Source organism: Lutra lutra, chromosome 6 (assembly GCF_902655055.1).
Source record: "Lutra lutra chromosome 6, mLutLut1.2, whole genome shotgun sequence".
Taxonomy (NCBI): Eukaryota; Metazoa; Chordata; class Mammalia; order Carnivora; family Mustelidae; genus Lutra; species Lutra lutra.
In genome coordinates, this window is record NC_062283.1 from 14,290,673 (window position 1) to 14,318,432 (window position 27,760).

At 43.1% G+C, this 27,760-nt stretch overlaps 1 protein-coding gene across 2 annotated transcripts; it reads left to right on the forward strand.

Moving 5' to 3' along the window:
- Positions 1–1,797: 1,797 nt before the first annotated feature.
- On the forward strand, positions 1,798–24,869 carry TBC1D7 (TBC1 domain family member 7). 2 transcript variants are annotated; one of them, XM_047734413.1, is made up of 8 exons: positions 1,798–1,998; positions 3,359–3,478; positions 4,691–4,771; positions 8,563–8,750; positions 12,396–12,533; positions 21,810–21,955; positions 23,264–23,393; positions 24,416–24,869. In XM_047734413.1, exons 2-8 carry the CDS (start codon positions 3,367–3,369, stop codon positions 24,500–24,502), a joined length of 882 nt encoding a protein of 293 aa, XP_047590369.1. In that variant the 5' UTR covers positions 1,798–1,998; positions 3,359–3,366; the 3' UTR covers positions 24,503–24,869. The 2 variants fall into 2 exon arrangements, with proteins under 2 accessions (XP_047590369.1, XP_047590370.1); XM_047734414.1 differs by lacking the exon at positions 4,691–4,771.
- Positions 24,870–27,760: the final 2,891 nt, after the last annotated feature.

Sequence of the window (27,760 nt, forward strand, 5' to 3'; positions counted from 1 at the left end):
AATACTGCTTCTCAGCTCACCAAAAAGCACAGGGAAAGGCAGTTAAAGAACCATATGGTCACCCTTAAGCTATTCGCAGCTGATTCACATATATCCTCGCTGTGCCCAAGCGCTGTGCCAAGCAGCTTACACTTTCTCATTTGAGTTCCAATGCCTGTGATGCCATCACCGTGATTAGCTCTATTTCAAAGATTTAAAAAAAAGGACATTGTAAACATTAGTGACTGGTCAAGGTTCAGATGAAGCAAATGAAGCAAAGGGAATCCTTGAAAGCTAGAACTTGAAGAATTCTTCCCAATGTGAAGAAACACTGCCTAAGCAAGGCTTAGTACCCCAGAACTGACGAACTAAATAAAGATGGTGATGATGGGGGGTGGGGGTTTGGGAAGATCATAAGTGTCTGAGTCCAACCACCACTACTAGCTTCTCTTAAAGTTCTACCGAGCTATGCCACCACAAACTTCCTGACACTATAACTGGACTGACTTCTGACTACTGATTCCAAGTTTTCCCTCTAGAGCTTGGTCTCTTGTGGTCTCTTCCGTACACATTTGGGTTTTTAAGGAGGCAGCATCCAGCGCTGAACTGGCTTTTTTCTAGGAGGTTCCTCTCAAGCTGTGTTGGTTTAAAAACCCACCCAAGGCAGTGCTGCTCAGAGGGGCTGTCTCCAGGACCAGTGCTGGTCTTTGACAAGGTAAGCAGAGAAACTGAAAATGTTTATAAGCTTTAACAGCCATTTTAGAGAGTAGTTTTTACGTCTGCTGAATCTAATAGGTTGGGGCTTGTGTTAGTATATCTTTTTTACAGACTTCACATTTCAAAATTTACTTTTATAGTGTTTAATCTGAATATACAGTGGGCCAACTATATATAAAAATATATATATTTTTATATATATTCAGAACTCTGACCCACAACCTGCCGCAACCCAGAGAGAGAACCAATGCCTTATCTATAATAATCACCCTAGGAAGGCTGCCTGCTGTTAAGTCAGACTTGCAGGAAGCCAGACTGCTAGCTTTAGAAACAATCCAGTAAGTTAAACAATAAATGACCCTAACAATTGGCCCCAAATGGCCAGGACTTGATTAATAACTGACAGGTTCCCTAATTTTTGTCCCAACTTAGGATCAACCAGAGAAAGCCTCACATGGCTGACAATCGCTGGGATCACACAGGATGCCCGATTTCTAATTAGTCTCCCTACAGCTTTCCCGTGCCCGTAGCCTTCAGTGAGGGCATGCCTGAAGCACTGCCTTTTCCCCTAGATCAGCCGTTCGCACTCCTCCATCTGCCTTTGATTTTCTGCCGGAACTCAACGGAGGGTGGCTCTCCTGCATAGCAAGTTCGGAATAAACTGCCTTTGCATTTTTGATGTGCTTGGTCTTCACTTGTTTTCGCACACTGAAAGAATAAAAAGGGAATAAAGAATCAAAACAGGAGTCTACCACTGCAGACAGATAGCTTGTGGTGGGGGGGGACGGGACATCGTCCTGGGCTCCAAGGTCTCCCGCAGGCGGGGACCTTACAACCCTGGAAGAGTGGGCGTCCCAAACAGTAACCGCCAGGACAGAGGAAATAAGGGGGTAGAGAGATTCTCCGGACCAGGTGTGGACCGTAGGAGTTAGAGGACGAAAGAGGCGTACGCCGCGGTATGAGGACCTGAGCCTCCCACCCCAAACGCTTCGGCTCTTTCAACAGTCCCAGTCTCCCGGCGAGAGAGGAGCTTCCGCGCATGCTCTGTACGCACGCGCACTCTCGGCACCGCTCCTCGGGCGGGTACTTACGTCACGTCCGGCGACGGCGGCGGCGGTGGCTGTGGCTTGCGGGCTTCCCGGGCGCTGGCGTCCAGCTGCCTCCCTTCACCTCGGGGGCTCTCGTGGGGGCGCGTCCGTGTCCTTGGCGGCCCTCACGTCGCCCTCCTGCCCGCCGGCGGGTCAGCGCGCTGGGCCTGGTTTCCGCTTAGTGTCAACCCGGGTGTGGTTTCCACTACTAGAGGTGAAGCGTGTTAGGGAGAATGGGACCTGGGGTCGTTTGCATTTCCTGAAGCGGACGCTCAGGGGCCGGAGTGTCACTGACAGAATTTCCTCCAGGACCTGTGTGCCGCTGTCGCTGTCGTGCAATCCGAGAATGGCCCAGTTCTTAGGCAACGGGCATCGCATCCCCCTGCAGCGGTCTGGCGGCCGCTTTTAAATGAGTCCCCGAATTCATTTAGCGTTTTAGTGCTTTGATCTTGTGTTTTTAAAAAAACGTTTGGTCCTCAAAGCTCAGAATTCTTTAGAATTTCTCATTTTAAACCATTCCTCCTCTTTCCTGTGACAGAAGGGGCTCAGCGTATCTTTTCAATAAGACCGTGGTTGTCTGGAACTTCTCAGGATTTCTAAAACCTGAGGATTATATATATGTATATATGTTACATATGTTTTTTTTCCTTTTGCTTCGACGTTTTAAGCATTTGAGTCAAGCCTGCAGTACTTCCTGAAAAATGTGTTACATTCATTTTATTCTTAAAATGCCAACCCAATTTGACCTTTTCCTGATGACTTGCTGTCAGTCTTAGGAACTTTATTTTATGAACTCTGTTTTATGAAGTTTATTGTGAAAGAACCAGAGACCGCTGAGCTTTTTGAATTCTGATGCCAGATTTTAAGTCATTATTCTGCCTCCAGCTATATGGCATCACTCGAGGACAGGCTAATGTTCTTGCCTCTCTTCTCCTTTACAGTTCAGTGCTGTTAATCTGTGGTGGGTTCTGAATTTTGGTAATTGCATTCGATAATATTGTGTTTAAAGTGAGGGCCTTACGGCCTTTTACTTGAGAGCTTAGTTTTCATTTTACAGAATGCCCATTCAAAAATATGGCTAAGCAAAAGATTGAAGTCACCTGGAATCCTATTACCTAAAGATAAGTCATTGCCAACATTTTAGCCTATAGTATAATTTTTTAATGCATAATAATTGTAAAACAAAGAATCCCAGTGGATACTGTTTGGTAACCCCTTTTGCATGACATCTTGTCTATCTTCATATTTCACTATTTTTTTTTCTTTGAGCATGTATAATGGCTAGGAACTCCCATGAGGAGTAATTCTAGTGCCTGCACCGTGTGAAATCTAACAGCTCAGAGGACTTTAGTTTATGTGTTGGTTTTTCACCAAGGAGCATAGGTGAGGTGGTGGTAGTTGTTTAAAAGGAGATATTTAATGTTGACTCCTATGCAAGGGCAGCCAGTTTGTTTTAGTATATTGAATTCATGGAGAAGTTGCAGAAAATCATTGGGAAAAGTCCCAATTCTTCATTCTTTGTTTTTAAGCTCATTCTGTCCCGCCCCCCCTCCGATCTTTCTCTCTCTCCCAAGAATGAAACATGACTGAGGATTCTCAGAGAAACTTCCGTTCAGTATATTATGAGAAAGTGGGGTTTCGTGGAGTTGAAGAAAAGAAATCCTTGGAAATTCTCCTAAAAGATGACCGGCTGGGTGAGTTTTGCAAGCTAAATTAAGGTGGTTGGGTTTTAGTCATCCCAGCTGTCCAGAAAGAAATGCTATCTTAAAAGACATTCAGAAGTACTTGTTACCTGCTGTATTTTTTTAGTGCTAGCATGACAGGTGAATAGTGTATTTTGGGAGAAGTTATGGATTTTTCAAGCTTGTATTTTGCCAAGGCCAAGTCAGATGTCTTTGAAAGGTCTCAGGAAGTCAATGGTGTTTTTTTTTTTTTTCTCATATTTCCCATGTATTTCTTTTCCTCCGTTTTCAGAGGTGTTACTAGCTTCTGGGTAAATTCACAACAACTCTTGGCCATGATTTTTCCTCTGTAGAAATACTGGGACTATGTTATTTATTGACATTTTAGTTTCTTCGTAGTAATAATAAGGTCTGTTCTGTAAATAAATAAATAGTTCTGTTGACTAGAGTAAAATAAACTGAACCATAGATAAAAATTTACATGTGTAGAATGCTTTTAAAATTTCAAAACCATTTCCCACCTGATCTTTGATCCTCACTATACAGTCTGTGTTTAAAGTATGTCTGGAATTATTCACAAGTAGGGGGATCTGAGGTCCAAGACAGTTGAGTGTGGTTTGCTGGAAAATGTAGAGATTTGAGGGCTGACCATGCCACTCACTAGGTATACTAACTGAAGTCACTTAATTGCTTGGAGCTTCAGTTTCTGCATTTTTTTTTTTTTTTTAAGAGAAATCTTTATTAGAGAGAGAAAGCATGGGCGAGGAGGAGGAGGAGGGGTGGGAGAGAAGCAGACTCCCCGGTGAGCAGGGAGCCTGACTCAGGGTTTGATCCCACATCCCTGAGCTCACAGCCTGAGCTGAAATCAAGAATTGGAAGCTTAACTGACTGAACCACCTAGGTCCCCCAATTGCTGCGCCCAACAAGCTTGCAGTATGGATTAAATGAAATAAATTCTATAAATAGTACCTACTGCTCGTGTTGTAGGGAATGTAGTAATATATGCAGAAAGCATCACCTACGCCTTGAGGCACTGATTGTTTTTAAATAGCTAGTTGGAGGAACACCTGGGCTAGAAATCAGACCAGCGTTGCATTTCCCAGATTCACTGACCAGAGTAGAATTCTTCTGAAGAAATGTTACTCTACTTAAATTTTTAAAAAATGAAATGCACTTTCTTGTGATCATCATAAAAAGCTTCTAATTTTTTTTTTCTTTGTCTAGATATTGAGAAACTTTGTACTTTTAGTCAGAGGTTCCCTCTCCCGTCCATGTACCGTGCGCTGGTATGGAAGGTGCTTCTAGGTATGAGATCAACGGTTGGAAGGCTTATCTTCAAAAGTGTTGAATGAGGGGATATTTGCCATCTTATCAGTCAGAAAAAAGAGGATTTTTAGGCCCTTTACTGCATATCAGGTCTACTCTCAGGAGACTGAATTACTGCTCACCGTGAACATGTATGTTTACGAAGGTGACTTCAATAGCCGTACATTCAGTAGGACTCTAAGAATGTCAGTTTCGTCACGACAGAAGGGAAAGTAACGTGTGTTGCTGAAACTAACCGTGGGAAGAGCATCGTATTGGAGAAGAAACTGGTCTAGCCTTTACCATCACCTCGGTAACCCTGAGGAAGACCCCTCTGGGTCTCGGCTTATGCACCTGTAAAATGAGGTTATTGAGCTAAATTAGACTGAGGTGGAAGCTCTCAACACGTTATCGCTGTGATTCCCAGCTGCAGAGGTCTGGCTTCCTAATGAGTGCTCTCAGAAAGAAACGAAGAGTTTTAACTTCCTAGAAAGCACAGATGGATATATTTCCGTGATGAGTGGCTGAGGGAGAAGAAGGAACCTGCTCAGTTTCTGTAGAAGAAGTGTATTAGGTGGCACAAGGGACTGGCAGCATCCCTTTTGAGCCAAGGATCTTTTCCTGTGATTGCTGAGCCTGCTGATGCATATAACATCCAGCCATTACCATGCTCCTTTTCTTCCTTTCTTTGAAAAAGAATGAGAGTACTCCTAGAATTCTGCTGTGAGATAGGTATTAATATCCTGGTTTTACAGATGAGGACAAAGACTGCAGACTAGATAATTTTCCTGAGGCCGGGCAGTCTGCAAGTGGCAGAGCTAGGATTTGAGCTTAGGCTCAAATCCGAGCCCATTTGAAGTAGGAGAGACAGTAGACCTCACTTTCTTTCCAAAATGCATTTTCAGGACTTGAGAAATCTGTAGTCCTGAGTCTGATGATGTAATGTGGAGGCAGCGGGGGGAGTATAACCCATATTAGAAAGCACTGTATGATCCCCTGTTTTTGTTGGGCGTTCTGGCAGTCTTTGTGCATTTGTGTTTCTGGTGGGCCACCGTCCAATTCATGTCTAGAGAGCAAGTATCAACTATTTTAGTTTTTCCCTGAGCATTTTTTTTCTTCAATCTTGGTGTTTCTGGTGGCCATCAAAAAAAAAAAAAAGCTTTCCAGGGATGTCTTTTAGGTAGTAGTGTCAATTCTTTCTATTTCTGTTGGGAAATACTATGTCTTTTTTTTTTTTTTTTTTTTTTTTTAAAGATTTTATGTATTTGACAGAGATCACAAGTAGGCAGAGAGGCAGGCAGAGAGAGAGGGGGAAGCAGCCTCCCTGCTGATCAGAGAGCCCGATGCAGGGCTGGATCCCAGGACCCTGAGATCATGACATGAGCCGAAGGCAGAGGCTTAACCCACTGAGCCACCCAGGCGCCCCGGAAATACTATGTCTTAAGAGTTAATAATAGCAGTGGATTCATGGGAGATGTACGGTTGTACTTTGTGACACTTTGTAAGTGCCTAGACTTCATTTATCACCTCTGTTTTTCCCACTTGTCTTTATCAGGTAAGTCTTTGTTATTTTGTAGTAAAGGCACTAGAGATTTGGACCTGCCATGCTATGTAGGAGACCAGTTAACTCTTCCCAGCACAGGTGTTGATTACTCAGGGACCTTGTCAGGCCTGCTTCCTGATATATTTTAGGTAAATATCGGAAAGAAGTGTTTTAGAACTAGCTCTTACTTTGAGGCTTAACATGGGAAGCACTGTGCTGCCTCTAATAGTATGAGGAGGGTTGAATTACAGCTCTTTAATCTTTACTAGCCCAGATTTGGAGGACATTTTAGTGTATTCCCTTGGCTTTTCCAGAAGCCTGGCACAGAACCGCAAAGCTAAAGTAGATAAAACTTTGGGACAGAGAACATTTAGGTGAGTTAGGTTCTAATGGTAACATGGCATCATGTTAACTTAAGTCTTTTGAGCTCATCCAACTTCTTTTTTCCAGAATATTCTTTAGAATACTGGATCTGTGTTGTTTTATACCAAGGAGTGATCCTTAGTCATATGTACAGCTAACACTTATACTAGCTTTGTATGTGTTGTGTACTTCCTAGGTACTTTATGTATATTAATTTTTTAGTCATTACAGCAACTGAGGTAGGGATTATTAGTCTCATTTTTCAGATGGAGAAGCTAAGGCATAGGGAGACTAAACTGTTGACCATCATCCAGCCAGTTAATTGTAGAGCTAGAGTTCCACCCCACGAGCTTTGACTCCAGAGTCCGTGCTCCTATACAGTCTTGCTAAATTTAATGAGGCTGGAATAAATAAGAGGGTTTTTAAAGATTTTATTTATTCATTTTAGAGAGTGAGAACACGTGTGTGCACATGTGTGTGCAGGCAGAGGTGGGGAAAGGGAGAGTGAGAATCCCAAGTAGACTCTGTGCTGAGCGTGGAGCCTGACATCATGACCTGAGCTGAAATCAAGAGTTGGGCGCTCAACCAGCTGAGCCACGTAGGTGCCCCTAAGATGTTTTCCTTTATAGCAGAACTTAGAGCCTTGAAAATTCATTGTCACGTTTTGCAAATCTGTTTGGTCCTTCGTACCATTTTTTTCTCATGCGGACTTTTGGGGCTAGTGTTGTACAAAGAACATTATCCATTCCATTTCCCACCTCTTGACAGCTGAGGAACCAAGTTTCCAGAGAGAAATTCGTGAGAGTCCTGGTGTCATCAGACCTGGGACTAGACTGAAAGCCTGTCCTGTTCTCTTTACACTGGGCTTTTTCCATGCCATTTGTTTGTTTAAAAAAAAAAAAAGGTTTTTGCTCCCAGAGCCTCCCAGGTAAACAGGTTTAAAAGGGTTAATGAGCATAAAATGGTATCAAATGTAATGTAATATGGCGTCATCAGCGAAAATGAGAGATTTCTGTGGTCCTGAAGCTAGGCTAGTTTGCTTGTTGTGGAAGAGAAAGATTTGATGAGTTGTCAGTGGCTCTGAGATGAGAGGCCTGTGTTGTTAGCTTGGGCAGCATTACTAAATACCCCAGACCGGATGGCTTCCAACAGTAGTTTATATCCTCATGGTTCTGGAGGCTGAGAAGTCCAGGATCAAGGTGCTGGCTGGTTTGGTTGTTGGTGCTGTAGGCCTCCCTTCTTGGTTTGTAGATGGTCACCTGCCCTCTCTGTCCCCACATTGCAGAGCGAGTGAGACCGCAGACTCGGGGATGTCTTCCTTTTCTCAGAAGGGCTCCAGCTCTGTTGGATCACAACCTCATTTAACCTTAATCACTCCTTATTGGCCCTATCTCCAATTGGAACACTGGGCTTGGGGCTTTAGTTTATGAATTTTGGGGGAAAACAATTTGGTCCATAGCAGGGGCCAAGTGCAAAACCTGGAGATATGTCTGTAGGAGCCGAGGGAGGCCCCAGGCCAGCAATCATAAATTGAGCGAGTTCATTATGATAATTGATGTGGTTACGGTTTGGATGGTACACTTATTCAAGGGCTTTACGGTTTGGATGGTACACTTATTCAAGGGCTTTATGATGCCCTTTCATTTCTCTTAAATATCAGTGATGCAGATGACCTTCAAATATTGATAGTACTTAAAATTCAAGATTGTTTTATAAGAGAACTTGTAAAACAGAATCCGTATGGTAACTAACGCTCCGTGTGATTCCAGTCTCACTGTGCTGGGCAGCTTCTCACTTGGTTCTCTGTAATCTAGGGATTTGGGTCTGTGTCTCAGTACTTTGCCCATTTTTCTCCCCCCCCCCCCCCCCCCCGGTCTCTGTGTAGGGATCCTGCCTCCGCACCACGAGTCCCATGCCCAGGTGATGATGTATCGCAAGGAGCAGTACTGTGATGTCCTTCATGCCCTGGAGGTTGTTCGCTTTGTCAGTGATGCCACACCTCAGGTTGAAGTCTATCTCCGCATGTATCAGCTGGAGTCTGGGAAGTTGCCTCGAAGTCCCTCCTTTCCACTGGTTAGTGGTGGTACTTTAGTTTGACACTTGGTTCAACTCTAGACTGTTCTGTCCTGCAGGCCTTAGCATCATATTTTGCCTTAGAAACCAACTTTTTTTCTTTCTTTTCTTTCTTTGTCTGTCTGTCCTTCTTTCAGATTTTGATTCATTTGAGAGAGTGTACAAGCAGGGGAAGCAGCAGGCAGAGGGAGAAGCAGGCTCCTCTGTGGAGCTGGGAGCCTGATGCAGGGCTTGATCCCAGGACCCCAGGATCATGACCTGAGCTGAAGGCAGATGCTTAACTGACTGAGCCACCCAGGTGCCCCACTTTAGGAACATTCAGTGGCTCTCCTCTGTGTCTTTATAACAACTTCCCATCCTTGAACATTTCCATAGCCCATCTTGTACCTTTTCTGCCTCGATCCTAAAATCAAGCCATTTCTGTTTTTAATAAAGTTTGGTCTTTAGAAACCAAGAACAAGGAGCTAGATGTGCATGTTGGTTCTGGTGTGTTGCTTCTAGGACCTGTCAGTCAGCAGAGCTAGAAAATACATATACATTCTGCAAATATATAGAATCGTGTACATTCACAGACACACCTATGTCTGTTTATCTGTCTCTGTCTCTTTATCTCTGAGTGTGAAAAAGCCTCCGTTCATGCTGATCCCTCTGATCGCAGTCCAGCACCACAGGTTCTTCTTGCCCTCACCCTTCTGTGTTTGCCCCTTCCTGTCTGACAGTGGCAAATACGAGAAGGCTCCCCTTAGTACAGTCACTTCTTTGCTCATTCCTCTGGTTGTAAGTAGTAGTGCCAGCCTCCTCTTGGCCCTTGCCTACAGGCCCAGTGGGCCACCTCCTTTGCCTTGACTGTCCTTGGCCTCAGCCCGACAGGGCCCAACCTGTTTTTAAGCTTCTCCTCTTCTACAAACACTTAACTCTGTTTACTTGGACTACTTGTTGCTCATAAAGGGGAGAACGGAAGTTCAGGCAAATGAGTGATTATAGCTCTTGAGCTTTGGCTATTTTTTTGCAGTGTAATGTTTATTGTAGGAATTTTAACTTTTTGTGTATGTGGCTGAAACTGATTGCTCAGTATCAGGATTTATCTGCAAGCTGTGCTATTCTATAAAAATTGTTTTTTTTAAAGACTGCATTTATTAGAGCATGAGTTAGGGGGAAGGGCAGAGGGAGAGGGAGAAGCAGACTCCCCGCTGAGCAGGGAGCCCGATGCGGGGCTCGATCCCAGGACCCCAGGGTGATGACCCAAGCCGAAGGCAGGTACTTGACTGAGCCACCCAGGCGCCCCGAAACTTTTATTGCGGTTGGCAGCCTACCCATATAGCACTTAGAGTTTTGACTTGTTCTTGCTTTTGAAGTAGATGATGTGGCTCCCATGGACCATCTGAGGTTGTCCACTCGTATTAAGTTTATCAAGAGAGACTGGCCCTGAAAATAATTGGAAGTCTGAGTAGTCTGTAAATTTTGCTTATCTCCGGCAGAGCGCAGTTGGTGATACTCTGCAAGTTCTTAAATTACGTATTAAATTGGGTTAGATTACCTGTTAGTTCAAGAAATCTAAATGATAGGTTAGGGTTTTCACCTCATCCCTACTTGGCTTACCCATACTCCTGCCCAGAAACCTTCTCCTCGTCTCGGGCAGATGTGCCATCAAAGTGTTGGCTTTGGCTCTGCCACTTCATAACTCCTCAGTCATTAAGCCCCACTCAGCCTCATTAGTATTAGTACATAGCAGAGTGCGTGACAGCGCTCCACACAGGGCTGGGAACGTAGTCAAGGATGTTGGTTCTCTTCCCTGCTTCTCAGACTGTCCTAGAGCCAGTGAGAGGCCACGTTCAGGAGTACCCAGCACAGTGCCCAGTATGGGCTGGGAGTCCAGGAAGGGAGATGGTCTTTCCCTTTTCTTCCTTCTCTCTCTTCCTCTGACATATTAACTAATGTCTAGAAAAATGTATTTTCGGGCACCTGGGTGGCTCAGTGGGTTAAGCCGCTGCCTTCGGCTCAGGTCATGATCTCAGGGTCCTGGGATTGAGCCCCACATCGGGCTCTCTCCTCAGCAGAGACCCTGCTTCCCTTCCTCTCTCTCTGCCTGCCTCTCTGCCTACTTGTGATCTCTGTCAAATAAAAAATAAATAAATAGATAAAATAAATAAAAATTTGTATTGGAATTAATTTAACATATAGTGTATTATTGGTTTCAGGGGTAGAATTTAGTGATTCATCAGTCGCGTACAACACCCAGTGCTCAGTACATCACGTGCCCTCCTTAATGTCCTTCACTCAGTTACCCCGTCCTTCTGTCCCCTCCCCTCCCCTCCAGCAACCCTCAGTTTGTTTCCTATTGTAGTTCTGTTACTCTTGGACATTTTATAGAATATTAAGTTGAATGGAGGCCTAAAATGAAATGTTTTTTAAAAATAGGAATCTTGATTTAATTTGAGCTTTTAAGGGAGACCGATACCTTTCAGTTTCCTTTTTTACCCCAAAGTCCTTCAGCTTTTAAATCCTAGATGTAAATGTAATCTTTTTTTTTTTTTTTTTTTTTTCTTAAAAGAGAGAGACCACTTGTGCATGTGTGCATGTGCAGGAGCTGGGGGAGGGGCACAGGGAGAGGGAGAGAATCCCAAGCAGGCTCTATGCCCAATGTGGAACTCGATCCTGTGACCCTGAGATCATGACCTGAGTTGAAATCAAGAGTTGGGCACTTAACTGGCTGAGTCACCTGCGTGCCCCTGAAAATGTAATTTTGTGTGAGATATGGTGTTTGAAAACAAAATGGATTTCCACGTAGATTCTAGTTTTTATAAGATTACTTTGTTGAAATTTACTTTAGGGTTTATGTTCATATTCTGAGGGTTGACACAAGGTTTGAGAAATGCCATTCTTCTGATTCCTAAAATTCTGATTCTAGGGATATTTTAACTTCTCAGGTTAGCTTAAGACAAAATTCTAAAGGTATGTATGAATGCTTAGAAATAAAATACCTTTTTTTTTTTTTAAGAAGCTTTATTAGTCCTTTTGGAGTCATTGAACTTTTGTAAATTACCATATTTTGTAAATGTCTCCATTTCTTTGTGATGCTTATCACACACTTTTTTTTTTTTTTAAAGATTTTATTTATTTATTTGACAGAGATCGCAAGTAGACAGAGAGGCAGACAGAGCGAGAGGGGGAGGCAGGCTCCCTGCTAAGCAGAGAGCCCGTTGTCGGGGCTCGATCTCAGGACCCTAAGATCATGAACTGAGCCGAAGGCAGAGGCTTCAACCCAGTGAGCCACCCAGGCGTCCCTATCACACACTTTTGAAAGAAATTCTCTTTTAGCCTCGGGAATACTTTTGGGTGGAGAGATTGCACCTCGCTTATGATTTATGTTCTCTTTGATGACCTTAAGTGGTGGAAAAATCTGCTTAGTCTAAAACCTGGACATTCGTAAGCACCACTGATCCATATAGATTTGTTTGGTTACGCACCCCTTTCTCTGCCCTGGTCTTCTCTTTAGCGGCAGACTGAGTGCTTTTTGGTTCCACTTTGATTTATTAACGTGGGGTCTTCAAAAGTTAGGGGGTAAGCTCTCATTTTTATGCAAGAAATATGTATTCCTCTCTTCTGCTGGCTCCCTCCCTTTACCAGAGATTTACTGTCTTTTAGGAGCCAGAAGATGAGGTGTTTCTCGCCATTGCCAAAGCCGTGGAAGAGATGGTAGAGGATGGTGTCGACTGTTACTGGATCATCCGATCCTTCGTGAACCAGTTAAATAACAAGTACCGAGAGTCTTTACCCCAGCTGGTAAGCGATGCTCTTTTTGGCTCTTGGTGGGTAGGGGTGAGTAGTGGTGATGGGGAAATATCTTTGCTTCCTGGTGCTGCTACAGTTATGAGTGGACCCTCTATGGTAAGAGCCAACAAGTGTTTTCCGCAAAAGATCAAGTAGTAAATATGTCCAGGTTGGTGGGCCAGATGGTCTCTGTGTCTCTCTTGCAAACACTCCGCTCTGCTACTATTGCACAGAAGCGGCCACTGACCGTGCATGAAAGAGTGCTGGTGGCTGGGTTTGGCCTGCTGCATTGCCATAGTTGGCAGCCCCTGCTCCTTTCCTTATCCTGGTCTAGAATCTACTGGCTTTATCTAGAATTGCCTCTCTGAATTAGTTAAGGTTTGAATTTGGCTGTATGTAATGGAAAGCCCAAGTGTCTGAAGCTTTATTTTTTTCTCTCATGTAACCAGAAATCTAGAGGTAAGGCAGTCCAGAGCTGGTGCCACAGAGCCACGATGTCAGTGGGGACCCAGGCTCCTGTCCTTTTGGGCCAGCAGTTTTAGGTGTGATCCTTCCTCTTTTGCTCACAGCTGGATACTGGAGCAACAGCCATGACCTCTGTGTTCTAGGCAGGTAGGAAGGGAAGGGCAAAGACAAAAGTGAAGGAGTAGAAGGAACAGCCAGTCAAGGGTGTCTCCCTTGGACAGACTTTCCTTGTGCCTATCTGTTAGTGGCAGGACCGTGGCCCCTGGCCACCTCTGTCTGCAGCAGAGGCTGGGAAATGGGGGTGTGGCTTTGTTTTAGCCAGACATGTCGTGATCTTTAAACTTAGGTTCCGTTAGTGAAGGAGAGGTGAATGGCTGTGAGGGAAGCAGCCTGCCGGCGGGCTGCCATACTCTGACTCGGGAGTGTAGAGAGCGGCGTGGCACCTGCTTCCTCAGCAGAAGCCTGTGGTTTTTTGCCATTCTATTTTTCTCGTTTTTTCCCTTTATTTCTCTCCTTTAAAAATGAATGTCTTTTTTCTTAAATCGTTGAGTTGTTTCATTTGGAAATTCTCTTGAAAGCAGTAACTGAGATCGTGGCTTCCGGGTCAGGTGAGGGGTGCCGATGAAGGTCGATGGAGCCCTGAGGATTCTTGTGCTAATAACTGCAGTCAGCAGGGCGGTTAGCAGGAAGACCCTTTAGCTTTGTAGAGCACTGTTACAGGAGTGTTTTATAGATTTCAATTACGTAAAATTTGATTTTCAGAATTTTAAAATTTAATCCACTTAGTTGATTTCAATAAAGACAAGCTTGGCGATGGAAGCATAATGTTACTTGTTTAATTGGATCAAGAGGTCCAGATTATACCATGATTTAATTAGCTTTTCTTATTTAGTATTGAAGTAAATTCTGTAGCATTTTGCTAGTATATGTTTAAAGAACTTTTTAATTTTTTGAATTTTTTATTAACATATAATGTATTATTGGCCCCAGGGGTACGGGTCTGTGTATCTCCAGGTTTACACACATACCCTCCCCAATGTCCATAACCCAGCCACCCTCTCCCTACACCCCTGCCCCCGGCAACCCTAAGTTTGTTTTGTGAGATTAGTAGGAGTCTCTGATGGTTTGTCTCCCTCCCGATCCCATCTTGTTTCATTTATTCCTTTCCTACCCCCCAAACACCCCATGTTGCCTCTCAACTTCCTCGTATCAGGGAGATAATACAATAATTGTCTTTCTCTAATTGACTTATTTCGCTAAGCATAATACCCTCTAGCTCCATCCAAGTCATCGCAAATGGCAAGATTTCATTTCTTTTGATGGCTGCATAGTATTCCATTGTGCATATATACCACATCTTCTTTATCCATTCATCTGTTGATGGACATCTAGGTTCTTCCCATAGTTTGGCTGTTGTGGACATTGCTGATATAAACATTCGGGTGCACGTGCCCCTTCAGATCACTACATTTGTATCTTTAGGGTAAATACCCAGTAGTGTGATTGCTGGGTGGTAGGGTGGCTCTATTTTCAGCTTTCTGAGGAACCTCCATGCTGTTTTCCAGAGTGGCTGCACCAGCTTGCATTCCCACCAACAGTGTAGGAGGGTTGCCCTTTCTCCACATCCTTGCCAGCATCTGTCATTTCCTGAGTTGTTAATTTTAGCCATTCTGACTGGTGTGAGGTGGTATCTCATTGTGGTTTTGATTTGTATTTCCCTGATGCCGAGTGATGTGGAGCACTTTTTCATGTGTCTGCAGAAATGTCTCTTCATGTCCTCTGCCCATTTCTTGATTGGATTATTTGAAGAACTCTTTTTTTTTTTTAAAGAATCCTTTATTTTTGATAACACAAGTAATAAGTATATTCTTAGAGTATTAGTCTGGATGAATCCAGTGTTCCTATAGATCTGTACATCCTCATCCCCCACTTTCTTAGATGTCAACACTGTCATTAGCTGGGTGTATATCCTAGCCTGTCTTATGTACATTAGGTTGGGTGGAATCCAGCCACATCCACATGTACATACATATATACACATGCACATGTGTACAGAATACACATACATGCATTTAATGACTTATATTTTTTGTATATATAACTTTAAAAACCCCATAAATATGAGATCATTGATACAGCTCTACAGTTGTTGTTTTTTTTAAAAACTCGATGTCTTGGAGCACTTTCCAAGTCCGTGCAGATCAGTAGTATTCCACCCTGACTTCTGTTAGAACCACCTGGGAACTTTTAACAAATTATCAGTGCCTTTCCTCCACCCAAACCCATTAAGTCAGAATCTCTGGGGGTAGGTGGGGCCCAGAATTCTATTTTTTTAAAAAAGCTTCAGGTTGGGGCGCCTGGGTGGCTCAGTGGGTTAAGCCTCTACCTTCGGCTCGGGTCATGGTCTCAGGGTCCTGGGATCGAGCCTCGCATGGGGCTCTCTGCTCGGCGGGTAGCCTGCTTCCCCCTCTCTCTGCCTGACTCTCTGCCTACTTGTGATCTCTCTCTCTCTCTCTCTCTCTCAAATAAATGGATAAAATCTTAAAAAAAAAAAAAAAACTTCAGGTGATTCTGAAATGTGGCTACGGTTGAGCTACTCCTTTAGAACTACGTTTTTTTCCCTCTTAATAGGAAATAATATGAACACACTTTTAAGAATTCTGCCATGTTTTAATAAGACAGATCCACGTTGACAGTCTGCTTGCCTTTCTGCCTGAGCCTTTCTATATACGTGAGTGTTTCTACAGGGCAGGTCCCTTTTAGGGGATTGCTCCATTGAAAGGAGATGTGTTTAAAGTTTTTAATTGCCAGGCTGCTCACCCGTAAGGCATACTGATTTTGCTTCCCCCAACAGATAAGATTTTCTATTTTCCACTCCATTGCCAATACTCGATAGTATCAGTTTCTTAAATTTTTGTTAATCTGATAGTGAAAGTGGTATCTTATTTTAGTTTACATATCCTTATTTTCTAGTGAAGCTGAGCAGCTTTGCATATTTTTGTTGGTCATTTCTATTTGTCCATCTCTCTATCTTGTTTGCATCTTTCTTTCTTTGTAAGAACTCTTGATATACTCGGGATATTAATCCTGTGTTACATATGTTGGCAGTCTTTTCTCCCTGGATGTTGTATAGAGATTTTCAAAGCTTTGATTTAATCAGATCTGTCAATATTTTGTTTTTTGGAGTTAGCAAACCCTTTCTAACTCCAAAATTAAAACGCAGGTTTTTAAAAAACTTTCCTCTAACTTTTAACGTTTAAACATTTTATTTATTTATCTTAATATATTTTTTAAAATTTTTTTTTAGAGGGGGAGGGAGTGCGCTCAAGCAAGAAGGAGTGGGGATTGAGTGGGAGGGCAGAGGGAGAGAGCATCTTAAGCAGACTCTATACCCAGCATGGAGCCAAAAGTGGAGTTCTATCCCACAACCTTGAGATCATGACCTGAGCCAAAATTGAGAGTCAAAGGCTTAACTGAGCCACCCACGTGCGTCTATATTGAAACATTTTAAAATTGAGTCCTTTAATTTGTGAGGGATTTGTGTTTGTGATTGGTTATTGACACAGGTTTGACTTTGTTTCTTTTTGTTGTTAACTGCAGTAAACCTTCAGTCAACCTCCTCGTCTTCCCCTTTTGGTTTGATGTTATTAAGCTCATGCTTCATGCCAGGCAGTTTACTTTTTAATGAAAACTTAATTTTAGCACACCTCTCTGTTTTTATAGATGAGGAAACTGAAGCACAGAGCAGTTAAGTAACTTGCCCAAGGTCACACAGTTAGTAAGCAGTAGAACTACCTACCACTTAACACTATCTGTCGGTTTATTCTTTTTTTCACAGATTTGAAATGCCACCTTTATCATATACTAGATTTCTGTATATATTTGTATCTCTTTCTGGGGTTTTTCCCCATCAAGCTATTTGTCTATTCCTGGGCCAGTACCATATAATTTATTTAATATAGCTTCCTCATATGTTTTGGTAGGTGGTAAGGAAAATTCCTTCATATTATTGCTCTGTTTCAAAAGTGTCTTGGCTTTGCTTCAACTCAAGTTTCTTTTTAGAAATGAATTTTCAATCAGCAAAATACTAAATGCCCCCAAACCTTAATTTCTTTATCTTCAAAAAAGGTTTAATTAATTAATAAATTAATTTTTATTTATTTATTTTTTAAAAGATTTTATTTATTTGACAGAGGAATCACAGGTAGGCAGAGAGGCAGGCAGAGAGAGGAGGAGGCAGGCTCCCTGCCAAGCAGAGAGCCCGATGCGGGACTCAATCCCAGGACCCTGAGACCATGACCTGAGCCGAAGGCAGAGACCCAACCCACTGAGCCACCCAGGCGCCCCACGAGGTTTATTTTAATATGTACATTATAGTACTTAGCACATAGTTTAAAATAGTTATGAAGTTGTTTTTTTAAAGTTCTTCAAAATGTGTAAGAAAAGTTAAGTTTCCTTTTTGTTGCCATTTGATTTACTGATTTACGTGAACATTTCTCATTAAGCTGTTCTTAGTTTCCCATAAAATTTTTATTACTATGGTTAGTGGATCTCTTCTTCCTAGCTTCTTTTTAGAGTTTTTATAATCTTGTCTATCATTTTCGAGTTTTTGTGGTTTTACCCACGAAATTGGTTATCACAAAGCATAGCTCGTTTTATCATCCTAGGGAAATGTACATGTAATGGGCCGTAATGGGTTTTTGGTATGACAAGAAGATGAGACTCTGGTGGTGACACATTTATTATGTCATAATATTCTGATTGATAGGGTTACATCACAGCTTCTCCTCTCCTTATAAGCTTTAGGCAGTGCTGCTCTCTGATGAGGCCGGTCTTTGGCAAGAATAGAATCCAACTTCCGACTGTGACCTGGACGGCCTCTCTGGTTAATCTCTCTCCAGAGCAGACCATCCTTAAGCCATCTCAGGCTTACCTGTGTTTAATCATTAAAGTGAGTGGACTTTCTTTCATTGCCATTGGTCTGCTTTTTAAAAGCTATCCTAAAGAGGGTTTTTTTTAATGTTTTTAAAATAAACACTACTAACCGCCTCTTCCTTAAGTTCAATATTAATTCCTCTCAGAGTGGTTAAGTCTCTTTTTTTGTCAGGTTTTGCCTTCTGTTACGTTTTCTTCATAAAGTAAGAATTTGAGGGTCATGGAAATACTGGAAATAACCTAAAAGTTTAGCTGTAAAATATAATCTCATCTACCATTTGCTGTATACTAAAACTTAAAAGCAACGTAAATATTATCTCCTTCCACTAAAAAAGTATATATACATTATATATTTATATTCACTATCTTTGTTAGATTTAGTAATAGCATATGATAACACATTTTTCTCTACCCTGCTGTTTTCACCTGATACATGCTAGAAATCATGCCATAAGTAGTACAGTTGACTCTTTTTTTTTTTTTTTTAAGATTTTATTTATTTGTCAGAGAGAGAGAGAGAGAGAGAGCGAGCACAGGCAGATAGAGTGGCAGGCAGAGGCAGAGGGAGAAGCAGGCTCCCCACAGAACAAGGAGCCTGATGTGGGACTCGATCCCAGGACGCTGGGATCATGACCTGAGCCGAAGGCAGCGGCTTAACCAACTGAGCCACCCAGGCGTCCCAGTACAGTTGACTCTTGAACAATGCTGAAGTTAGGGATGCTAAGTCCCCACCCAGTTGGAAATCATGTATAACTTTTGACTCCCTAGAAAGTTTAATTACTGTACCCTACTGTTGACTTGGAAGCCTTACCAAGAACATAAACAGTCTATTAACACATATTACATATTTTGTATGTTTTATGTATTACAGACAATATTCCTATAATGAAGGAACCTAGAGAAAAGAAAATGTTATTGAGAAAATGATAAGGAAGAAAATATACATTTATCATACTGTATATGTATTTATTAAAGCACATTTACATATCAATGGGCCCATGTAGTTTAAACTCCTTTTCAAGGGTCAACTGTATATAGAGCCGTTCCTTTTTCCTTTTCACAGCTTCATACTACTCCACTCTGTGTATATGCTTTTGTTTATTTGACCTGTTCTCTATTGGCCACTTAGGATGTTTCCAGTCTTTTGTTATTAGACACGGTGTTATGGATTAATAGCTTTGTGCATATACCTTTTCATTTACTTACCAGTATATTCGGGGGCTATGTTTTCTAGAAATAGGTTGACTGGATCAAAGGGTAAAGGCATATGTTATTTTGCTAGATATTTCCAAATTCCTCTTCATAGACCTCATCCTCACAACCAGTGAATGAGATGCATTTCCTTACAGTTTCCCTTGCCAACAGGGTGTATCATTTTTGCCAGTCTGATAGGTGAGAGATAGATGATAACTTCAGTTTGGCTTTTTTATTTTTTTATTTTTATTTTTTTTAAGGGTGAAATTTTTTTCATTGATTTTTTTTTTTTTTAAATTTTAATTCTGGTATAGCTCACATACAGTGTTGTATTAGTTTCAGGTGTGCAATATAGTGATTCAGCAGTTCCATATGTTACTGGGTTCTTCTCATGGTGACTGTACTCTTAATCCCTATTACCTGTTTCAGCCATCCCCTCAACTCCCCTCTGGGAACCATCAGTTCTCTGGAGTTAAGATTCTGTTTCTTGGTTTGCCTCCCTCTTTCACCCTATGTTCATCTGTTTTGGTTCTTTTTTGTTTTAAGATTTTATTTGTTTGACACAGCACAAGCAGGGGAGCTGCTGTGGGAGAAACAGGCTCCCCACTGAGCAGGGAGCCTGATGTAAGGTGTAATGTAATATATACTGGAAAACAGTTGGGTGCTATGCAACCTGTATATTATCAGTAGTTATCTTTGGGTAGTGTGAGTTTAAGGGCTCTTTATATCTTTCTTTATTCCTTACTGCATTTTTGAGATTTCTTATAATGAACATGTTATAAATCAGGAAAAAAGATTTAGAAAAATTTAAAGAGTGGAAGGAAGATGTACATTGAGTGATTATCAAGATGTTGATTAGCATACTTCAACATTTCATTTAATTCATGATATTCACTTGGTTATTCAACAATTTTATTTATATATATATATATATATATACACACACACATATATTTGTGTGTGTGTGTGTGTATATATATATGATTATTTATTTACTTGACAGAGATCACAAGGAGGCAGAGAGGCAGGCAGAGAGAGAGAGGGGGGGGAAGCAGGCTCCCCGCTGAGCAGAGAGCCCGATGTGGGACTCGATCCCAGAACCCTGGGATCACGACCTGAGCCGAAGGCAGAGGCTGAGCCAAAGGCAGAGGCTGAGCCATCCAGGCATCCCACACTCATCTGTATCTTACTTGTTATTTGTATTGACTTTTGGGTGAGATTTTCTTTGCTATGAAACATAATATGTAAATATATGTGTGTGTGTGTGTTCACCCATGTCAGTTTGTGAAAAAACATTCTACTGGCAGAACCAACCAGAATTCTAGATAGGGTTTTAGAGGTGAAAGGTGAGATCAAGAGCCCTTTGACAACTTGGACTTTGGAGAAAATTTCCTGTTTTTGAGAGCTGTGTGGAGTGTTCTTGAGAAGCTCTAGGAATTATTTAATAGTGTAGGAAAGTTGGTTTAACAGAAAAAATTAGAGCTCCCTGAAAGAGGGGAAAACTGGGCCCAATATTAATATGTGGGCCTCCCTGCCTGGCTAGCTCCCGTCATTCTTTGTAAGCCGGCTCAGATGTCACCTCTCCAGGAAATCGTGGCTTGTAAGGCCTGGGTTCGGATTCCCACCTCGATGTGTCCAACATCAGGTGCTTACCCCACGAGAGCTTTATTACAGGTTTGTCTCGAGCAGATTGTATGCTCCCTGAAGGCGGGGACATTATGTCAGTATGTTTTCATTTACTCTTCTGTATGTAGCATAGGGTTTGGCTATAGTGAACATTGTAAGAGGAATTACCTCTTTGGGCGAGATGCAGATATTTAGTAAAAGAAACATTTGCATTTGCTTAGGTGATATGGGATGTCCTTGTGTGTTTCTGAATAGGGAATACAGACTTCAGGGTTTGACCCCCAGGTGCCGTTCTTGGCCAGTGGACCCTAAATATAGCAGCTTGGGCCAGGTGGGTTTGGCTGGTCTGGAGCTGGCTTGGTTAGCTCTCCCAGGCTTCTAGAGTTGGCTGCTGCCTTACATGTCATGGGAGAGGCTACCAGATGGAACCCAGGTGCTTTGTGCCCCCCATGTGATTTCTCTGCCTCCTGAGACTTCTCCTGCCCTCGTGGTACTGAGTGCCTCCTCTGGATGTCTCTGTCGTAGGGGTGTCTTTGGCGTTGTGCCCAGTAGTGCTTGGCAGAGGTGTGGTCTGGACTGATGGGCCCTTTTCATATCCAGCTCTTTTTGTCGCATTCTTCTGGACTCCCTCTCCCCACTTGATACCACTCTGTTTCTTTGGTCTAACCCTTTCCCCTTCTCCCTGTGTATCATGTACTGTTCTGGAGCAGCCAGGAGTGTCACGGGCCCTTCTTAGTTCCCCAGAAAAATTGAATTTTGCTCTGGACTTTTGCTTTGGCTGTGGAACCTTGTTGGTGCTGTTAGGGGGAACATTAGGGGGAACAACCGTTTGGTTTTGCTGGGTCCTGTCCTGGAAAACCCCTCAGTCCCACCTCACTGGTTGTTCTGGTCAGTGCTGACCTAGGAACTTTGCGTCACTCATGACTTGGAGGAGTCTGAAGTTTTGTTTTCTAGCGCTTGCCTGCATTCAGCATGTACATTTGACTCGTCTTATTCATCACAGGCTGTGAGATTGGGTAATGTTATGTCACAGGAAACGAGTAATCTCTCTTCCTGTTTAATCATTAGCCAAAGGCTTTTGAACAATACTTGAATCTGGAAGACAGCCGTTTGCTGAGTCATCTGAAGACGTGTTCTGCGCTGTCCAGACTTCCTTACGATCTCTGGTTCAAGAGGTGCTTCGCGGGGTGCTTGCCTGAATCCAGTTTACAGAGGCAAGTATCACTTCCAGAGATGGCCGAAGGCCTGAAGGCACAGGAGGATCCTAGTTTCTCGTGTGCTTGTCCTTTAGAGTATGAATCTGCTTTAGGATAATACCAGTAATTTGAGGCTAACTTCCCTGGCAGACAACAGAGCAACTTGATTCGACTTATTATTTATGCACTTAGAAATGCCAGAATATTAGTAATGTTAATGTAATATGAATACAAATTAATGTTAATGCTAGAAAGATTAGAATATACAATTAGAAAACTTGAAGGCCCTCAGTCTGTTAGTTGATGTACACTGCTCACGTCTGAGGCTGTCTCCAGGAGCTTATATTGGTCTAGGCTTTTCCAGAAATGTGGTAGATCCTGATCTGGAGGAAATCTTCCTATTTCTTAGTTCCATCATGACATCTTTAAAGTGGTTAAAGGCAGGCAGAGAGATCAGAGACTCACACTCTGCTTTTATTCATTTCAGATGTATTGCTGGCATACGTTGCTGCTCCTCCCTCCACCCCAAGACTGTATGAGGTAGTTGGGAAGAAAGGTGACATGCAGAAGACCGCACAAGACAGTGCATGACTAAGCACATAGAGTGCAGCACCAACTTTAAGGGGAATAGGAATTATCAGAATAGGTTTTTTAGAGTGGTTGCAGATTCCTAACTAGCCCCTTAAGCTCTTTTTAAAAAAAAATTTATTTGTTAGAGCGAGAGTGGGCATGAGCAGGGAGGAGAGGGGAGAAGTAGGCTTTCCTGCTGTGCAGGGAGCCTGATGTGGGACTTGATCCCAGGGCCCTGAGATCATGACCTGAGCCGAAGTCTGGCACTTAACCCACTGAGCCACCCAGGCGCCTCCTAGTTCCTTTAGTTCTGGAGAAGTTTTAGGAATTTGAGCCACTGGAAAATGAAATTGCATTGATCTCATTTCATATGCTGCTTTTGTTATTCCTTAGTACTTAATGATTAGATTAGCATTACACAATATTAATAAAATCCACACTTTGGTTTAAGACTTTCCTTCCCTTAAATGTCAGGTTTAAAACATTAGGGAATGGGTGTCTGGTAGATCTCTTAAAGAGCAAGTACTCTTTAGTGATCATTCGTTTTTCCCTTGCAGTGCTGATTGTGTGTGAAATGTGTTTCAAATAGCTGATTTGTTGTGTTTTTGCTTTTCTGATGATTATTTCATTATAGCTTTTCTCTGAAGTTTATACTTCAAGAGTAATTTGATTTAATTTTGTAATTGGAGATGTTTAGCTGAACAAAGTTCAAACTCAAATAATTTTATTATATATCTCTTTTTTTTTTTTTTGTAGGGTTTGGGATAAAGTTATAAGTGGATCCTGTAAGATCCTAGTTTTTGTAGCTGTGGAAATTTTATTGACTTTTAAAATAAAAGTAATGGCTCTGAACAGTGCAGAGAAGATAACAAAGTTTCTGGAAAATGTAAGTGTTCTTTTTTTAAAATTTGATTTTGAATCTAGAAAGGAAGTCCGTTTAGCAAGCCAGATTTTCCTACTGCATTACATTCTTTCTTTGATATTTTTACCTTTAATGAAGCCCTTTCTCCCCTTGGAAAAATTTAGCTTAAAGTTGGTCTGTGGGTTATAATTTGCATCCTCTCTGTGGGGGATGACGGGCTGAGTAGTGAGACTGTTATTGGGAGTGTGTGTGTCAAGACCACAGTCTTATCGCCTGACCACCAGGCTTGCTGAAAAAAGGAAGAGGTGAGATCTGTCATGTGAGGTCGAATAATCCTTCTTAGTGGAAAAGCTTGATGTTTTAGGGATTTTGTAAGCCCTTTCATTGCTGTTACTATGTCTGGCAGAATCCCAGTTGGGTTTGTTAATGTTCGTAAGTGTATACTTAGTACGTGCAGGGAAAGGTCTAAATGAATCTCTGAGTATCTTAGAATACCCTTAACCAGGAGAGAGGTAGAGGAGATTTATGCCGGGATGAATTTCACTGGACTCAGAATCTCTTCTTTTTAATTGGTCACTATTAACATTTGAATAGTGGCTCAGTAAATAGTAAGTACCAGTGAACGTGAGGTGAATACAAGAGTCCTCAGCACTCTGTTCGCGGCTGACAGTGCCAGGGCCCCCGCTAAGTATTCTTCACGGGGTCTCCCATGGAATCCTAAACAGCCCTAGGAAGAGTGGCTTCACCTGCCTCATTTTAGAGCCGGGATCTGAACTCCGGTAGCCTGGGTAGCCTGCCCAGGGGCACATGGGGCAGCTCAGGCTTAAAACCCAGGCAGTCTGACCAGGGCTCCTTGGCGTGTCCTCCGGTGGCCTGTGAAACAGAGATCCGGGCTGTGGCCTTTCGCATGATTGCTTTCTGCCCTGCCAAGTCGTGAGAACTCTGATGGGGTTGGGGACACATAAGTGCTATGGCACAGCGAACGAGGGAGAGAAGGAAGTTCTACACACTTGCGGTTTCACGACGACTGCTTTGCTTGTCTGCAGATTCCCCAGGACAGCTCGGACGCGATTGTGAGCAAGGCCATTGACTTGTGGCACAAGCACTGTGGGACCCCCGTGCACTCAGCCTGATGGCTTCCGGCGCACGTGGCCTGCTGGGCCACCCTCAGCAGGGACACCGCCTGCTACACTCATGGAAAAGGCTGTTCTTGCTTTGGTGCTCAGAGCATCATTTTTTCCCCAGTAAGGTGGTTTAAGATACCTGGTGACATTGTGTTTGGAGCGGCAACTTGTAGTTACACAGAAGTACAGAGCTCAGCTCTGAACAGCCGTTAAAAGGGTTATTCCAACAGTACCTCCCCATTCTCCACACATCAGCCGGGGAGGGTGGGTGCTTGGATAGGCAAGTCTGCCCCGCTCCTCTCTAAGTAGCACCACGCTCGTTCCTTTCTAAGGCTATTTCTGGAATAAAGAAGAACTTCCTTTTGTTGACAACTCCGATTCGGCTCTCTGCTTGATGCGATGCTCGTTTAAGCTGTCTGCTTTCTGAGGCTTCATCTTGCCAAATAGGTTTCAATAAAAGCCTTACCTTTTTTTTTTTTTCCCCTCTGTGTCAGTCGGAATGAAAATTATTGAACAAAATATGTCTGCATCTACCTACCAGAAGGGAGAATACTTGCGGATGTCTTGCCAGACTGCTTTTTCCTGATGAGTCCTTAAATGTTGGGTGGGCTCTAGGGAGCACTCTGCCACCCAGCATTGGAATGGGAGAACCGGCAGGCTAAGGCTAATAGCTAATGCCCCTGGGCCCTGTTGTGCCACATAATGGTTACTGTTGATTGGACAGTCGTAGGCTTTGAGACCCGTGATTGAGAGGAGGCCCTTTGTTCAAGACTGATCCGGCTGTCGGACCTGCAGAAGCCTGAGCGGTCAGTGAGTTCTCTACTCAAGCCACCCCCAGAAGAGGAGGGAGCCCTTGAAATTATGCAGTTAGAGTTTGGAGAATCTCTTCCCTCCCTACTATGTAAATTAACTATTGACAAAGAGGTCAAAGTGAATGGAATTGTTGAAGCCAGCTGGTACTTCTGTATAAGTAACACATCCAAGAGTATTTAATTTTTAAAGCAAGGAAATACACCCAGAAGAAAACTTTTTTTTAAAGATTTTATTTACTTGACAGAGATCACAAGTAGGCAGAGAGGCAGACAGAGGGGAAAGCAGGCTCCCCGCTGAGCAGAGAGCCTGATGCGGGGCTCAGTCTCAGGACCCTGAGATCATGACCTGAGCTGAAGGCAGAGGCTTAACCCACTGAGCCATCCAGGCGCCCCCAGAAGAAAACTTCTTAAAGCAAAATGCTGTCTACAGTTACTGCTTTACATTTATTTATTCAGCGATTGGCTCTGCCCCTGAAGAATTTTCCAGCCAGTTGGAGAGAGAAGAGAAAACCCGTAAGAAGGAATTCTTGCTCCAGTTGTCTGCTCTTTGGTGATCTGGGCAATATGTAAAATTCAGAGAAGTTCTAAAACAAAAATAATTTTACTTCTATTTAATTAATGAGCCACGTATCGTTAATACAGCTTTTTAGTAAACTACAGATTATAAAGTCATGTGATAGTAAATCTCCAGAGAAAGAGGAAATGAAGAATTAGCAACCTCTCAACAAGAGTGTAGTTTCAAGGTATGTGCTCATGCTTACTCCTGAATCCTGGGAGAGGACTGGCATGCCACAGAGTGCGGGAGGCAGAGGGGAGCAGGGGCTGCCTGGGATGCTTGGGCAGGAGGAACCCTAGTGGGCTGACATACCTCTTCACAACTTTGGGGAGGGTCCAGAGGAGCTGAAGGGATGACTTTTTACCATCCTGTGAAGGGATGGGAACAGAAATAGTCTGCCAAACCCAGGTTGGTCAGGACCTGTATGGCGAAGGACTGGGGTGGGGAGGTTTGGGGATTTTCTTTTAAAGTGAGTCAGTCTGATACCGTTGAGAGTTCTCTTTCGAGAGTTCTCTTTCTTAGACAACCAAACAGCTCCATCTCAGCAGAGGGTTTTTGAAGGCACCCTGGGAGGACAGTGACAGGATAGGTGAGGATCTGATTTCATTTTGATATCAGAATTTTATTTTGCTGAGAGCCTCAGTATTTTGAAAATGTTTCTGCCCACTGCCTTTGAGAAGCACAACACCTGATGAAAATACCGTCATAGTCCCATGATTCAAAACATTTTGCTAGCAGGATGCTGCAGAATTTCTCTTCGATGTTAAAGCCCAGGGTTTTTGTTACAGCGGAAACTGTTGAGGCTAATCTGTGGTCTTTCCCTCTCCATTGGAAGATTTGGGATTTAACATTATTAAATTCAGTTTTAGTCCTTCCCATCCACAGTGTTGTCTTTTTTTTTTTTTTAGCTCATTCATTTATTCATTCATTTTTTACAGTGTGTTCATAAACACGATGGAAAAGCTCCATATCTGCTCTGCTAGGAGCTACTGGGAACCCAGGTGTGTGTGGCTTCTGCCTCGTAACAGATGGAATGGACGGATTGCGTGCACATAGGCTTGTGGGGGTGTGTCTGAGGTTACTTCAGCAAGTGGGTCAGGGTTCATTAGAATCAAGTGCTTTTTTTTTTTTGATAATGGAAAGTTTGCTTGAAAATCATGGGGCCAGCCTCAAATCACATGATGTGGAGGAAGAACCTTGAGGGCCTCCATCCTCTCCCGCTGTGAGTGTGAGGCGTAGTCCCGCCCCGTATTGAATTAAGAATCCTCCCTTGGCTCTGACCTGTTCCCTGTTGTGTAGTCATCACTTCCTCACTGTGGGGATTTATTTTTTTTCTCCCTAAGAGGGAAGACTCAGGAGGGTGAGGAGTGAGGGTGAGGAGGGTAAAAATAGAGCAGATATGCCTGGACGAGTCTCTTGCTCAGAGTGACCGCCTCTGCTGGTGCTGTGAGATTTCAGGCAGGACACGGGTCCCGACTTCTGCAGCCAGGGGCAGCCTTTGGGAGGGGTGGGCTGCGCGCCTGGCTCCGCGGTTTGCATCTGCCTGTGGTCACACAGGATCAGCAGCTCTTGTCTTCAACTGGATGTTCTGGGTTTGGGAGGGCCAGAGGACACTTCTCTCTGCCTTGACGAGAGAGGGACTGTGGGAATTTTTGTAGCAGGAGCTGGTGGCGTTCTCTCTGGTGGATGAAACAAAGAGCTGTTTCTCCTTTAGACTCTGTGCCAAATGAAACTGCTTGTGGTTCTTGGCACGGGCCACACCTCTCTAGGTCAGCTGTTGCTTACCTAGCATTGACGCCAGTTTGGGAGGGCGGAGAGGGTGAAGGAAGAGGGGTGATGAGAACAGGAGGAAGCTAGGAATTTTCCTGGAGGACCACAGGGTGGGGTGGGGGCACCATC

What these genes read in the sequence shown, in the direction of transcription:
- TBC1D7 (XM_047734413.1), top strand. Translation starts at nt 3,367, where the DNA reads ATGACTGAGGATTCTCAGAGAAACTTCCGTTCAGTATATTATGAGAAA. An exon ending in GAAGTCCCTCCTTTCCACTG is followed by an intron (nt 8,751 to 12,395) that starts GTTAGTGGTGGT and finishes ACTGTCTTTTAG; the next exon opens with GAGCCAGAAGATGAGGTGTT. An exon ending in CCTGAATCCAGTTTACAGAG is followed by an intron (nt 21,956 to 23,263) that starts GCAAGTATCACT and finishes TTTTTTTTGTAG; the next exon opens with GGTTTGGGATAAAGTTATAA.